This window comes from Gavia stellata, chromosome 25 (genome assembly GCF_030936135.1).
Source record: "Gavia stellata isolate bGavSte3 chromosome 25, bGavSte3.hap2, whole genome shotgun sequence".
Taxonomy (NCBI): domain Eukaryota; kingdom Metazoa; phylum Chordata; class Aves; order Gaviiformes; family Gaviidae; genus Gavia; species Gavia stellata.
The window spans coordinates 5806056-5821889 of NC_082618.1; the positions used below are offsets into that span (position 1 = coordinate 5806056).

Here is a 15834-nt window from a genome sequence, read left to right on the forward strand (position 1 = left end):
CTGCAATAATATTTACTGTCCAACCCAGGCATACACTGCATGAAACACTACAGATAAGATGTACAACGCAATTTTACCTGAGTACTTTCGTCATGGAAGCCCTCCAAAAAACTCTCCAACAGCTCATCTGCATTGTCAATTCTTTCTGCATATTCGCCCACTATCCAGATCATGGCAGCTCTGGCATCTGGTTCATCCAGGGAATCTAGGTTCTCACACAGAGTGGCAATGATGCTTTCGTACCTGATTTGTCAGAGTACAGGTGGATTACTGGGGTGAATTCAACTTGTGTTACTCCATCTCTGCCCACATCATTCTGCAGAGAACCCTGCACTGAATTGCAATGTCTTGTATTTCTATGCAACAAGCAGCATTTTCACTCAACTATGGAAGATATTCCTGGGCTTTCTCTGTTTCCAAGCTGAGCGCTAAGATCTCACAGGTTCCTCCAGAGATTTGCAGTTTCATTAATCAGCAAGACCACCCAGATGTGGAATTCAAGACAAAGCTGCCTCACTCTCTGTTTTGCTAAAGGGAACATTTGATCCAACAGTTCAAACCGTAAGTCTGTACCAGATCCTGGAGCATCACTGGCATCTTCAGACTGGTAACTCTAAACTGGATATTACACTTCCCCAAAGGCTTTGCTGTGAAACAGACAATACCCCACACTAATTATTTAGCTTCCCCTATTCCCATGCGTGGGTATCCCTGTCATAAGCAGGCAATCTGTCTTGTAACTGACAGCAGAAATTGCCAGAGGGGCCTGCAGATGTCCCATATTACTTTTTAGGTGATCATGAAGCCTCTGCTGAAAGACACTGCTGCTGTTCTGTAGCTGAAGAGGCAAAACCTTATGGCAGAAACAGCTTAAAAGAAGCCGAGTACTGCCCAAGCCAGAGAAACACTCGATGGAGAAAGCCAGCAGTGTTTCATTCAGCACAATCTGACTGGGATCTCTGACCATGAAAGCCATAAATTTTCATGGCCGTGTATATAAGCCTTCTAGAGGAGACGCGCAAAACCAGAAGCCTGATGCTGTAAACTTGGTCAAATTTTCCTTCTGATATTCTCTGTAAGAGCTTTACTAGCTTTTGATTAAGGCTTATACTCAGCATCAATATGGAGCGGTGGGGAAGGAAAAGCTTTCAATTCAAACTAATAATGTGTCAGGCCGATACTTCATCTAGAGCCAACATATGAATCCTACTAGGAGCTAAAATCGGAATGGACACTGCTTCTAAGAAAAATGGCTACCTTTGCTTCAGAGCCCTGGTAAGCTGTGCTGAGTGAGTTCTACATTGCTCTATTCTGATGCTAGCAGACAAGGGCTTCCAAAAACCTTATACTACTTTCACATACTTGTTGGGGTACTTGCGGAAGATGTCTCTGATGACAACAATGGCCTCCTGGACCACATAGTTGACCTTGGTCTGGATGAGGTCTAGCAGTGTGCTTACACAACGCTCTGCAGATTGCTGGAGAGAAGAACAGAACAATACAATTAAAACAAGCTGCAGAAACACTCCTTCCCAGCCCATACCACACGCAGAGGAACAAGGCATGCATCTGAGAAAGGGCCCAGAGGGAGAAAACAAAAGGACAACAGCTACCAACTCAATGTGCGTGTCCAGAAAAAAACCTAGAAGTTGACAAATGCTTGTGTATTACAGTGGAGATACCAGCTGACTCCAGCTCCTGCAAAAAGTAATGGTCAAAGCAACCATGCGAGTAGATAGCTGGATCACCACATGAGACATTAAGAACATTGCCTGCATTACTGCTTGTATCACCCTCTTGCTGGCTAGCAGGTGAAACAGGCCACCGAATGAGCTCTCTCGGACTCGCCCAAGCTGTGGCAACCAGAGCTGGGAAGAGTTTTGACAGGGACTGCTGCAAGGTGTCTGGGGAAGCTAGAAATCAGGAGAAAGCCATGCTGTTAATCACGCTGCAAGAACAGCAAAAATAGCAGCCCACACCAGCAACAGGTGTCAGTATTTTGGGGGTAAGGTCACTAGCAACATGTGAAGATACAGCTATAAATAGAAATCCAGCTTTCACGTTAGTTCAAAATTTCACATAGTTCAAAATCGGCAGCCACAGGCACTGCAAGATAACAAGGACTGGACACTGTCACGCTCCAGGAACCAGAACTGGAGTTAGAGGCAAACAATTCAGGGAGGTCGATTCCCAAGTAGCACAGTGAGGCAGGACATCACAGGAGCAACCAACTCCAGCACCAGAGAGTCTCAAATAAGGACAGCGATTTGGCTATTAGCAGAGCACATATGAAGCCTCATTACACAGCTGGTGATTAATGTGAGAAGCAGACTGCTCAAGACACTGCCTAGGCAGTCACCATCAGAACATTCATAAAGCATTCAGGATGGAGACAAACATCTTAGGGCACAAACAATAGCAATGTAGGTGGATTTTTCAATTCAAGTGAGCTAATAGTCCCTTTCACTTCTAAAGCACTTGAAGGCTGGGCAGGAGGAGGAGGAATGAAATGACATTTAAGTCACAGGAATCAGTTTTTTGAGAATGGGCAAAAATCTCAAGGACAAACCTCAAGACTTGTAGAGCTGAATTTGGAACAAGCACAGACTAAAACCTCCTGGTGACTTCTTGCCCTTGTGACTTTAGCTGTGATATCTTACAAACACAGCCTACAAGAGCAAACAGTGACAATGCTGGCATGGGGATCAGCCAAGAGACGAGACACTATAAACCAGCATTTGCTTTGTCTTTGCAAACTGCCTCTAAAGGCCTTAAGACTCTCACCTGAAATTCATACCAAACAGAAAAAATCCAATATGATTGGTATCAGAGTAAGGAGGAGGTATCATAAAATTATATGATTGGTATCATATTTTTTAATGATACCTCTCCCTCCTTTGCACAGCTTTACAGGTACTATGCCACTACGGAGGCAGTGAAATGGCAATCTGACAACGTCCTCTTCTCCTGCTCAAGATGATATTTGAGACCTGTGACCTGGAAGATTCTTCCATTTCCTGGAGACTGACCACGGACCTGGCTCCACACAGATTGACATTGGTCACAGTGAGAACCCCACTCAAAGTCCTTGCAAGCAAGATGCTTCAGAGCTTGCAACAACTTTCACTAGATGTTTTACCAAGTGTCCTTAAGGAACACTTGGGGTAAATCTGTCCTAATCCAACTCTACTCTACAGAACCTACAGCATCAGTCACTGTTTGCAACAAGCAGTCCAGCCCTGTCAGATCCTACAACTAGCAAAGCTTTAAGAGCTGCAGAATTCAAGGAAAAAAGCAAATTAAGGTTTATTTTTCTTTTCTTTAGACACTTTCCAGGAAGAGCACAACATCCACTTTGAAATATGCAGTATTGATTTTTTAGCCCAAGAGTCCCTTGGAAAGTGAGCAGTCATGTGGGCATATGCACAGTAGAGCAGTCCCTCGAACAAAATTTCCCTGTAACAAAATACATCTCAGCTCACCCCATCCCTTGTGAACACATTGCTATTTGAAGGTGGACATCCCTGGGAACTGCAGTGCTCTGCAAACTGATGAAAGAGTGCCCCAACCAGGACAGCTCTCAAGCTGGAGTGAGGAAGGACAACCAACCAACATCAAACTTGCTTTGTTTTTCTGTAGAAACCAAATGAAAGCCCGCAAGATTACCAAAGTAGCACATACCATGCTCACAGCCATAAGCCTCAAAGATTTCTAAGAACCAGGCTGCTGGCAGAATCTCCTGGAACTGAGACAAATCTCCCTTTAATATGGCTCCTTCTGCTTCTCCTTTGCTCCAGAGGAATCACTATTCTTTCTGCATCCACTTCATTTCCTTATAATCAAAAGCATCAGATGACTTCTTCATCTAGTGCTGCCAATACAGCAAACCAACGCACAACCCACAGATACCTTCACCTCATGCTATCAAGTCTAGCTACACCACACAGTTTGGTGTAGACGTACGCAAGCTAACTCTGAGCCCAGCTAGTCTATCCATCAAAAACGATGTTGCTCTGACATCCTGCAAATCCGTATGACTGGCAAAGCCTGGGCAAAATCCAACAGCCTCACTATTCAGCATGGGTATTGCTTACATTTCCAAAACAAGCGCTAACTCTGCTGCTGTTAGCACCATGCACTACTGCGCAGCAGAAGTAATGCCACACTTGCTCTACGGTGCACGTCGCAGCAGACATTTATTTACTGTCTTACTCTTCTAAGAGAGACAATTAGACAAAAGGTAGGATCCTTGAAGGCAGAGCTGAGGTTCCCCGTGAATATTCATTCATCAACAGCTCCCGCCAGCTGTGCCCTTTGTCAAAAAGCAGATTTCTAAGCCTTGGGAACTTGGACACGAATGGCTGTAAGAATGCTCTTCCATTAGTCATAACTCACAGTGCAAACAGCCTCTAGTAAACACAGATGCACTGGGGACAGAGATTAACTTAGAGGTGAGGACACTGTAATGAGTTGTTCTATATTTGCCCTCTTTAAATCTGGTTCTTGTCAGAGAAGTAAACAGACCTCATCTTTAGCAGCAGTGTCTTCAAAGGAGCATTGCTAAAAATCAAGGTTAACACTACTTACTGAGCGACACACAATTACACAGTTAGAAGGTCACTACAAATTTGCTGGGACATTATTATTAGTCCTTTGCATATTGAATGTGACTGTCATGGTCTCAGGGATGGGAAGAAAGAGCATAGGGGATGAGGGCAGGAAAGGGTAAAAACTTCTGAAAGCATCTTGATACCGCAAGGAATACACCAGCTTTCATGTGAAACGAGGACAGACACATGGCCAAGTCCTAGCAAGAAAGTTCCTACTGAGAACTAAAGCAAGCTCCCACTCCCCAGCACAAGCACTGCTGCAAAAAGGGCTGCCATCAGCTTCTTTTTACTTCTCAGTAGCCCTCTTCCATGCTCAAGAGCATTTCATACTGTCACTCCTGTGGCTCCATCCAGACAGCCTCCTGCCTGCAACACAACTTGGAAGGAGCACTCCAGCATTTTGAACTGCAGACATGAAATAGAGGCAGCGATCACCTGCTCTGTTGGGCCCCGCTTAAAAGAAAGGCTGTGGAAGTGATAAGCCTTTAAGAGCTGAAGGAAGGAAGAGAAGGCTGCATGGGAGGTTGATTCTCTCAAAAGGACAGAAGTTGGTGTCCTCTTTACACAGACTGACAGTAGCTTAGCTGAAACAAGGGAAACATGTGCACTAACACTATACTCAGCTAGGCATGATTAGGTTTTCATTTAAATCTGCTGTCAGGCAATGCTCATGGGACTACACTTTAGCAAAAGCTAAATGAGCTCAGCTGAAATTAGACCATTTATGTGACATTTTGCACTCGGTTATCAGTTTACTGAAAAGTACCACCACCACAGCATAAGTCTTCTCTCTCTTCACAGGCTTTTTGAGCTCCTGTCAGGCATACCAGATTCATTTACAGGGAAATTAACAGGGACATCACTAAAAAAATATTCTATTACGAGCATTTTGGTGGATGGTCAACCAGCAGAAGACATTTCAGACTGTTGTTTTGGATAACTGCAGAGGTTCTTGGGAACTTATTTGCATAAGCATCTAGGCTAAAGAGAGCATACTCTGAATGAAGCTACAAGCAATACGGATTTAGCACTAGATTTAACACTTTAACACTAGATAAGCAGATAGGGTCCCTCTATGTTTGTGCAAATTGCACTTAAGTGCCCCAGATCTCTCTATGCATGTGTTCTATTCAGCTGAAACAGGGGGGAGACAAAACATTTCATAATACTGAGTTCCTCTGCACAATCTCTTCTCCTTCCCTCTTCAAAAGGTCAGGCCACAGCTATCAAAGGAGGTCCTCATGGATAAGTGGTCATTGTTCCACCGAAGCCAGTAAAGTATTCCATCAAGGATGATTTAGCTGCCTTGCTCTGCCTGCAAGCTGAGGTCTGAGCAAAGCACACCACCCCCCTGTGATGTCCTCAACTGGAGCTTACAAGTCCTACTGTTCAGTTGGGCCTTTGCAGATGAGCATGATGTGTCCAGGTCACTTGATTGCCAACACAGGAGCAAAGAAAACTTGCGTAACATGGGAACAAGATGGTGAAGCCCATCAGTGTTTTTGAAGACAGAGATCCACATAAAACCTCAAGTTTCAGATACTTGCCTCAACCTTGATGGCACAGCGCCCAATTGCTCGGACAGCCTTGCGCACAAAGTCAACGTCCACCTCAGTAGCATATTCCTTGAGCTCTGCCAGGACCTGCAGAGAAAGCACACCAATGTGAGTCCCTGGGGTCAAACAGAGAGAACATCCCACTGACAAGCAATGCTACTTGCGTACCAGAACGTAAGCAGGATTCATTCTTCCACAGCTAGCCCCACACATTCAAAGCTAACACAGTCAAACTCTGTATTCAGTCTCTATCTCTGAGACCCACTGGCTTGGATTAGGCAGCAAGACTTGGTTTAGGCTGGCCAAAGCCAAAAGATGTCTTAGTCTAGATTATTTTCAAATTCCCCTGAACAAAAGGTGGGGGCAAAATCAGCCCTGCCAAACTTAAATGTTGCTATTCCTTCTTACACTGAAAATACAGTGAATTAGGGGTCACATCCATGCACACAGATTTTATGTACGGTTTATTGTACTTATTGTTCTACATTCACTGTATGTAAGCTCTCAGCCACAACCATTTTTGATCTCTCCTTTTCTGTGCTGAGATGAGTCTCTGGATCCCCACTGGATCCAAAAGGAGGATGCAAAGGATATCTGAGGACACCCTGGAACACCTATACAGAGATTAATAACAGTGTGAAGATATTTCCCTTCTTAAGAATAAGATTTACTATTTTGTCTCTTTTTTTGCTAATGGAAGCTAAACAAGGGCTTAAACCAGGACTTGCTGGGATGTTACAGACCACTAACTAAAAAGTTACTTTGTCTTAAACAAATCACTTAGCTTAGAAAAAATTATTTTAAAAAAGACTCTACGCAATTTATATTCCCTCAAAATCTCATTTGTTTCAGTTTCTCATGTCAAACATGACATCAGGGATTTCATTGTGATGTCACAAATAGATTGCAAGGGAGAGGTGAACAGCACAAAGCGACACAGTTGTTTGAAAAATCTCTAATCGATGCCAATTGCTCAGAACAATGACAAGATAAAGAGGCCTTGAAGGGCCAGACTGCAGACAAATAAATCCGCAAGGAGTAGACAGGACATCTGTGTTTTGCAGTTCAGTTTTTTTCCTTGGATGATCTATGTTGCACAGTACTTGGAGCACCCTGGTTTAGTAGCTTATGCTTTTCAAATACTGCCCAAGCCTGAGTGCCTCGGATTCAACTAGTCCGCTGCCTTGGTCTAGAACAGGCACGGAGATGAAGAGTCTTGACAAGCCACACTGGGAGGATGCGGGTAGAAGCCTGCTCTCCTTGGGTCTCATTTCAGGGCATATTTCTGATGCAGCTTGGGTTGTTTTAGGAATGTCTCTTTAGAACCAGGAAGAGATTTATTCATTAGTCTGCAGATCCCAGTCCCAGACTCTGCCCTCCAGACACCACTGCCTTTCATCCAAACAACCTGCATTATCTAAACATTACGCATTAAAATTGGTATGGAGCCTACCAACAGTAAATAGACAATTCTGAATACATTCTCATGGAAACTGATTTTTAAAATGTTTTCCATGTCCCCAGCACAAAAGAGGCATGAATTACCTTGCTCTGTTCCAAAAAAACATCAGAGGAGAAAGCCGAAGAGAGCTGCTTAAAAATGTCACATTAAATGAAATTGCTTTGTGACAATTAGGATAGGACAACAACAGCACTAACCAGAGGCATTAATCATTCTGCATTAGTGTTAGGCCTTGTGGCTAGGGTGGCACTTGAGAACACTTCCTTTCGGAAAGGAATTTGGATTAAAACTACATCAAGTCCAAGGAGAATCTACACTGTAAAGCAGTCTCAATTCAGTTTAGCTTTAGCTTTGTGCAATTTCCACTCTGAAAGCAAGTTAAGCAAAATAAAGGTTATTTTAGCTCTGAAGAGTGCCTGTGCAAGGGTTTAACAATTTCACTAATACACTCGAAATTCACATTTCAGTGATGTTTGGCCTTTCTGAATGCCTCCATTACAGGCACACTTCTCTCACTTGAAACAAGCCTTTCATTCCAACCTCAGCACTAGCAGTGACTCATTTGACAGGAGACATCAGCTCTCCTCCTGGAATTGAAATCTGTAAAACAAGACCTACCTAACGGTCATGATGCAAGACATACCATGTTATTAACATTTAAATTATGGAGGAAACTCCAACACCTCCTATTAAGTAGCTGCAAAGAACACTACACCAGGCACAGTGATGCCTACAAGCCACGACAACACTAGCAGTAGTTGCATACGTCCTCATGCCAGGACCACGAGAGGGTTTTCTATCTCCAGAACACATGCAGGACACTTCAGAACTTGATCAGCTGACCTGTGCAATGTTTGCTTGAGAAGCTAGGCGGATCATGATGTCTAGTTTCTCCAGTTTGACATAGATGGGGTCGTTGTACTTCACAAAGAACACCTTGATTTCCTGCTTCAGAATTTCAGGCCTGGAGGGAACATAACATTGTTTCACTCAAGACTGGTAAAAACAATGGGCTCTATCCTAACCAAAGGTATCTTTTGTTTATAAATCTACTCAAACATTCACTGAGAAACAGAATGGTGTTACTTTGTGTCCAGGACATACAAACAAACATATGAGAACAACAATTTCAAGAAAGTTAGAAGGCTGGAGAAAAAGATTGTTTAAATATAAAATGCAGAATTCAAGTCTCTCTAACTATGCCTACGTCTCTACCTCCTCCATTTGAACTGCTGAGCCAACCACTGCAGACAATCAGTGGACATCAGTGTTTTCAATGAAAGCAAAACATCCTCGTCTCAACGCAAAACCCACCTACAAACTCAGTTTCTGCTTTCACTTGCAAGATGCCAGTGCACAGTGACTCTGCCCTGAATACAATCACAAAGTGCTATCCAACCTATGCCACCTTTCCAGCAAGGAACAACAGTATTTAAACATGCACGTGGGAGTAAACTGGCGAAAAAAACAACCCACTGTACATCAGTATGTCACCTGCCTGGTCCTTCTATGCTGAAGAGAATAGCATAGGCACACCGAACTTCTACAGGTCACTACGAACTGTACAGTTACACCCTCCTTCCTATTTGCAATCTGATTTAGTCTAATGAGAGGGCAGTTCTTACTGCTCTTAAAAAGGTGGTGAAGGAAGAGGCAGGTGAAGAAATACTGTATGATACTGGCATCACAAGTATGCTGTAAAGAAAATTAATAGAGGCTACCAGAGTCATGAGACTGTTTAATCCATCCCTCAAGGGATCTAACCCTGGATTAAACAAAGTGCTGTGCGTGTGGAAATATCTGAAGGTCTGAGATAACCAGATGCCCTTCTCAACCCAGGAATAACACCCCTGTGAGGCTTTACCTTTTCTGCACAATCAAGTTGATGTTCCTCAGGGCAACATACTGAACTTCGGGCTCCCCAGACAGCAGGGTCACCAGTGGAGGGGCAAGTTTCTTCAGCAGCATGTTGTAATAGTCAGAGTCCTTGGGGAGAAGTTCCAGGAACTTCATCAAGACCTTCACCGCTGACAGCACCACTGCCGAGTTGGCGTGAGACAGCCGAGGGGTCACCCGTTCACAAATACTGGAGACAGAAGAGTAAGAAAGGGTTCACATTTATTTCTGAATGTCAAATATTTCAGATCTTATCTGAATTTAGGAGATTTAGCTGAAAACAGCCTCCTCAGACACTTCTTTGATTTGGTTTTGCTCACAAAGAACAGGCAAAGTCCTACTTTCCTGAACACAGCAGGAAGCAAACAAGAACAACTCCTCTCACAGCTTCAAGTTTCTCTCCTGCCACAGTTAGCTCAGGAACTCTTCCAGCTCTCAGCGTTACAGTCCCAATGCATGTTCAGTTATTGGCTTTTTCTGCCTTTGCCTGGTGGTATTCTCTATTTCTGTAATCTCGTCTGTCACTTACAAACACAACTTTAACAAAACAGTTATCAGAAAAATGCTTTAGCCCCTATATAGTAATTCGGAGGTGATACGTGCTTCTGGCTTACTGGGGAGTTTGCTGCAATTTCAACCATTTGTTTCTGAAAAAAAAAGGGTTTCTGCTACTCTGAAGATATAGGGAAAGAGTGACCTCAATACCCTTCCAAGTCTCAGCTTCACCACTTGCCTCAGTGGATCCTATAATCGACAGCATCCTAAACAACCCAACCCAAGCAGAAAGGAAGTTTGGGTTCATATGGTCTTTCTTACAGCATCTGTCAAGTTTCTTCCCACCCCCTCCTGCATATTGCTAACCCAGAACAATCTTATTCCCATCTGTGCCTCAAAGTTTCCTTCCCTGAAAGCTTTGCTTTCAGCCACGCTGGAAGGGAAGCAGCATGGCTACGTGAAGAGCAGAGGAGTCTAAGTCAAAGCCGTGGCAGTCCCCAGCTGAGGCTGCCCAAGGTCACCTGGCATGCCAAAGTTGCTTCATCTCTCTGTGCCTCAGTTTCTCCATGCACAGGGGCAATGACAACAGCCTTGCTGAGAAGGAGAACACTATATAAACTAGGTGCTGTCATTCTCCTATCTGAAATGAGGCAGGCTCCGAGAGCTAAACTCCACAAAAAGGAGTAAAAGTAGTTACTGCCCATGCAGTTTTATACACCACTCTTCAGAGGAATTACGAATGAGGAACTGGGACATGGTCACAGTTGTTCAAACTAGCAGTCCCTTTCTCACAAAGCTAGGATAATACTGGCCTGACACCCTGGAGATCTCTGCAGGTTTCTAGCTCTCATTAATAGCTGTTTCTGGCACAGAAACAGAGTACAAGGGGGAAGGAGGTGGGGGGAAAAAAAAAAAAAAAATCAGCAAGACTACCGTCAGGCTTTTTAAAAAATGTGGTGTATCTGTTGTGCCTCAAAAAACAGTCAATGAAGAAACCCATCTAATTCCAAAAGGCCTGCCCAGGGTTTCACATGTGGGCTTATGCCCCTTCCTCCCCCTCCACCCCCCCCCAGTCTACATGAAATTTATCAAGTCTGAGAATTCCCCTGTTCCAAGCAATTTTCCTTGCTGGTTCCTTGTTCTCTTGGGTACAGAATCTGACTTTTTGTGATTCTGGACACAGACGACAAGGAGGCTTGAACTGCACGAATTAACACCCCACTTCCTAAACCCTAAGGTCTTTGTATTTAGGTTTAGTCATTGCAGCTGAAGGTAAAAGCACAAGGGTGAATTTGGAGCGATAAGAAAAATAACTTCTTACCTTTATTTTCAGTTCTATTATACCACAGACTAGTTTTTAGTTGGAAAAAATATTCCAATCTCAGACCTGCAGTATTTTGGAAGCCCCCAAACCTATAAGGGCTTCTTGCCTCTCAAAGTAGCAAAAACAGATTTGAAAGCTCTGCTTTAAAACAGAAAATCCTCCAAACAATGCTTCCAGATGGATCAACCATTGTTACAGGTTTGGTCTTGGGCTGATCCCTTCTCAGCAGTGCCAGTTCCCATAAGAACTAGCCTTTTAAATAGAAAAAAGTAAAAAAAAAGCTAACAATAAACAGAGAAAGTGATTCTGTGAAGGGAAGGGGCACATTTCCAGCATCAGCCCAAACTACCAAGAGTTGCCTCCCTCTCAAACCTCTTTTACTTCAAGTCTTACTTGTGCTGTTACAGACCTGAATAGAGACCCTTGTTATTACAAGCCCTTTTCAGAGTTGCAACACTGCCAGAAGCCTGCAAATGCCCTGCTACCGAATAGCCTTGAACGGCCCATGCAAAGAGCAGGAACAAGCATACCTCTGAGCTTCGCGATCATCCTTGGGGTTGTAGTTGGACAGGCAGTCCAGGATGAAGATCTGGCCCCACTCCGTGCACTCATTTAAAGCTGTCAGCAGCTTGTTAATGTTCTGCGGGTTCAAATCCAGCAGGTTGCTGTTGGGATGCGATTCACTGATTTCCGACAAGGCAGCCACAGCATTCGCTACCACCTGGGAGAAGAGACAAGAAGATGCATTCTTTGCTAGCATGCCATCAGTGCCTTGGCGGGGATTACCTTGGGCTAGGCATGGCTTACACATGGGAAACAAACACTGAGATCCTGGTGTGTGCTATCAGCTGCTCAGCAGCAGCCGCTACGTCAGTCATCCAAGCCTTCAAGGACCCAGTACAACCTCACAAACAACCTGAAGAGCCCAAAGCTTGAGTGTAACCTTGCTCTTTGCCAAAATTTGAAGAGTCTCTTGGGGAAGAAGGGAAAGAATAGCAGCACAGCAGGAGGGGGCTGCTGACACACAGAGGAAACGTGAAAAGCCAGCATGGGTGCAAAGAGTATTTCACTAGAGAAATTACAACTTGAAAGTATTTTTGTTGAAGATAAACAAAAGTTAAGTCACCTCTGGACAGAATGGGGACCTGGGACCAAGACCTCACAAGAGACTTTACTCTGGAGGGAGCTAGAGACAGCATAAGAGAGCGTCCACATGCAACAAGAACATCTCGCCTTCCTGCAGGCTCCAGACTTCCACCCTGGCTTGCTTCAAGTAGGCATCACCTCCCCCCACTTCCAGGAGATGCTCAACTGATGTGGTCAAGGTCTCAAACCCCTAATTGCCCTACTTATTCAGGAATGGATGCCTCTTGCCTAATTTCCCCTTGGCAGTCCTGTGGCACATTGCTTAATGTGATCCGAGAAACAATAGAAAGGAGAAGAACCTCCTCCTTGGTACAAGAAGATATCAGGTGCCAGGCAGCCTTCAGAGCTGTAGCAATTCTGTCAGGTCACCCAGTCTGAAAGCAAACACAATTTCCCTAAAATGGACAACTCCTACTAAATTTTTAATAACACGTATTTCAATTCCAAATAGTCTACATAGCATCCATCCGTCTGCTTTACAGAGTCCCCTTAAAGCAAGCACTCCAGCACGACTCATCATTGAAAATATTTTTGCTGCATTTAATACTATATAAGGTCTTCTCTTTTCTAAGCATGGATGAAAGGAAGCAGAGAGGAGGTCCAAGGTCCTGCTTGACAAGAGCGAGAAGTGGGAGTGCAACCCAAAATTCTAATTCTTAGTTCCATACTCAAGTTCAACAGTTATTCTAATCGGATGCCACGTGAAGATTTTTAACATAGAAGAGTTGCCGAATATATAGACAAAAATAGAAAATTTGCAGATGAGACAGAAGTCTTATTTTTTTAAGTAACTAGAAAAGGGATTTAAGCCTGAGTTTGACACACAAAACTGATATACCCTATGAAAAGGCATTTTCAGGATATTTTACAATGTGTATCATGTCCAGTCCAACTCACAATTCATACCTGCTAAAATGAAGATTTATAGCATTATTTTCTATGGGATTAAGGCAAAGAAACATCTCTAAAATCATCTGATTCTTTGGATGACTAAAGATGCTTTTGATGCAGTACACTGAAAACAAGAACACTGCGACTAGAAAATTCTCTGTATTGTTCCCATCATTGCTTGTCATTAATCCAATATATTCCGAAGTCATTGCACAAGCACAGTAATGTTGATTGTTTTGCATTTCACACCTAGAGGTCAGAGATGGGATTTTGATCCAAGATTTTATGAATTTTATTAGTTGAATGAGCCTTCTGTCACCAAAATCATTAGCAATCAGAACTGCTGTCTTCTTGTACTGTTTTAATGAGTAACTTATTAAGATATGCTGCTTATTCTTTCCATTATTTAATTTGCCTAATTCCTGAATGGTTAATGTGACACATCATAAAACTGAAGTAAAAGACAGTTTTAATTTCATTATATTCTGGAAGTTTACAAGTGAAGACAAATCAGAAAAGCAACTGAGAAGTTCAAAACCATTATGAAAAAGCACTTGCAAAATGAAACAAGGACTTTGGAAAAAAAAATTTGAAGTTATAAAAAAAGTTAGAGCCAAAGCACTGCAGAAAGTTACCTGTCAGTCATACTAAGAAATAGGGCTGAGCTCTGGCAAATGAACTCACACTGCCAGGGACTACCTTCGTTGCAGTAATTGGGCCATGTGAATATCCTAAACCCTGGGGCACGCACAAATCAAAGCATCTGCACTTAAGTTTCCTTCCTTGCAGAATAAGTGAAGTCTATCACTTTGAGTTTGCCACAGGCAAAGGATGCACAGAAATGCTGTTACCGTGGGCTGCCTGGTACACAGTATCTCCAACCCAGAGATCTGACTGTGAACTAGGTCTTGCTTTTACGATCTTTTTGGGCTCTGTTCAGGAACTAGCATGGCAGCATAAATGCAAGTGTCCAAATCAAAACTGAAGATGGGACACTACATGGCAACCCACTAGATGTCAGATTTCCATTAAAAGCATCCATGAGAAAGAGCGTCAGATGGCAAGATACACTTAGGAGTATGGGCTGTGGTCTCCTTGGGTGTTACAAAAAAAAAAAAAAAGGACTGGAAGGGGCTGTGAAACATTTGGTGGCAGCTCAGTTCTGCCAGACGGGCTGGGATATACAATCCCATAGTCCACAATTACAGCTGGTCCTCACCTTCTACCTTAGCAGAACAGTGCTGCTGTCAACTTGGTGACAAGAAGATAAATGAAGAAAAAGGGTATAAGGGAAGAGATGGGGAATATCTTCAAACTTTAAGCAACATTTATTAAAAAAGTACTTGCTGGCGATTCACACTGAACATATTGATATGTTACGGTATGCCAACAAAAATAATTAGCATCTTCAAGGCTTTTTACACAGCCGCAGCACAGTTGAAATGAAAACAGATTTCAGGAACCAGTCCAACATAAACACTGGTTCGAGTACGCACACTCACCTCTCTTCATTGGCACTGCCATTGGCTTCATTACGAGACAGGAACATAGAGCAATACAAGCCAGCACTGGATGGTCTCATTCCAGTACACAACGACTCCTACTTTGCTGACAGCTCTCACTGAGTGATGGCTCAGGCAACACGTAAACAAAGATTGAAGCATTGTCCACAGTTTGGGATACTAACAGTTACCACTCAGGTATGGAAAAAAGTCCATTAAGAACCAGTCCACACCAATTCATGTATTATATCACCTGGTGACCTAGTATATATTTTGGCAGTCACATAAGTGTAACTGGAAATATTTAGAAACATGTTTTGGCCAAAGATCATCTACAACATCAAAGCTAAACCTTAAGTCTTCAACTCGGTTTATACTTCTTCCTTAACAGAGCAACACAAGACAGTGAAGTCCAACTGCACTGAACAGCAAGTACAAGGTACAAGCTGATAAAATAAGTTACACAATGGGTTGGGTTTTTTTACCTGAAAAATAAATAGCAATGATGATGTACTTGCTGGGGGACGTATTAGAAATAAAACTAAAGCTTTACAAGTGGCATAGGACAAAGTCCTCGATGGAACTGGAGAAGTTTCACAGCCAATGCCATACCTTGGCTGCGGAAAAAAAGCCATAAGCTTCTTCAGCAAACAAAGTATTCTCTGCTTTTCAAAACATGCAACAAGTTCATTTTTATGAGAAACCAACCAGGAGTTGGATAACTTACTTCACAGATTGGAAGAAGGAGACTAAAAGGACAAGAAACTAACATCTAGTATAGCCTTCAGTTCTCAAAAATAATGAAAAAACCCCAAGGTCAACCCACTAGCCAAAGGGATGTGAGCCCAAATAATTAATGAACAGAAAAAGCTTTTAAAAGCTTAAACTTGTAAGTTAACTCCATGGCAAAATGCCTCACTTGACTCGCAATTAAGAATAGTCTTTAAGCTAA

The 15834-nt window shown here is 43.0% G+C and overlaps 1 protein-coding gene across 5 annotated transcripts in view; it reads right to left on the minus strand.

Moving 5' to 3' along the window:
• AP2B1 (adaptor related protein complex 2 subunit beta 1) overlaps positions 1 to 15834 on the minus strand; it is an 80163-nt gene that overhangs the window by 45729 nt on the left and 18600 nt on the right. For all 5 annotated transcript variants that reach the window (XR_009484460.1, XM_059829083.1, XM_059829082.1 and 2 more), the window contains exons 6-11: positions 11874 to 12064; positions 9493 to 9714; positions 8472 to 8592; positions 6158 to 6253; positions 1363 to 1478; positions 78 to 243 (exon numbers count right to left, since the gene is read on the minus strand). Coding sequence is in view for 4 of the 5 variants with exons in the window: in XM_059829083.1 (XP_059685066.1) it covers positions 78 to 243; positions 1363 to 1478; positions 6158 to 6253; positions 8472 to 8592; positions 9493 to 9714; positions 11874 to 12064 (912 nt within the window). In the remaining variant the exon portion in view is untranslated. The remainder of the gene's footprint in view (positions 1 to 77; positions 244 to 1362; positions 1479 to 6157; positions 6254 to 8471; positions 8593 to 9492; positions 9715 to 11873; positions 12065 to 15834) is intronic.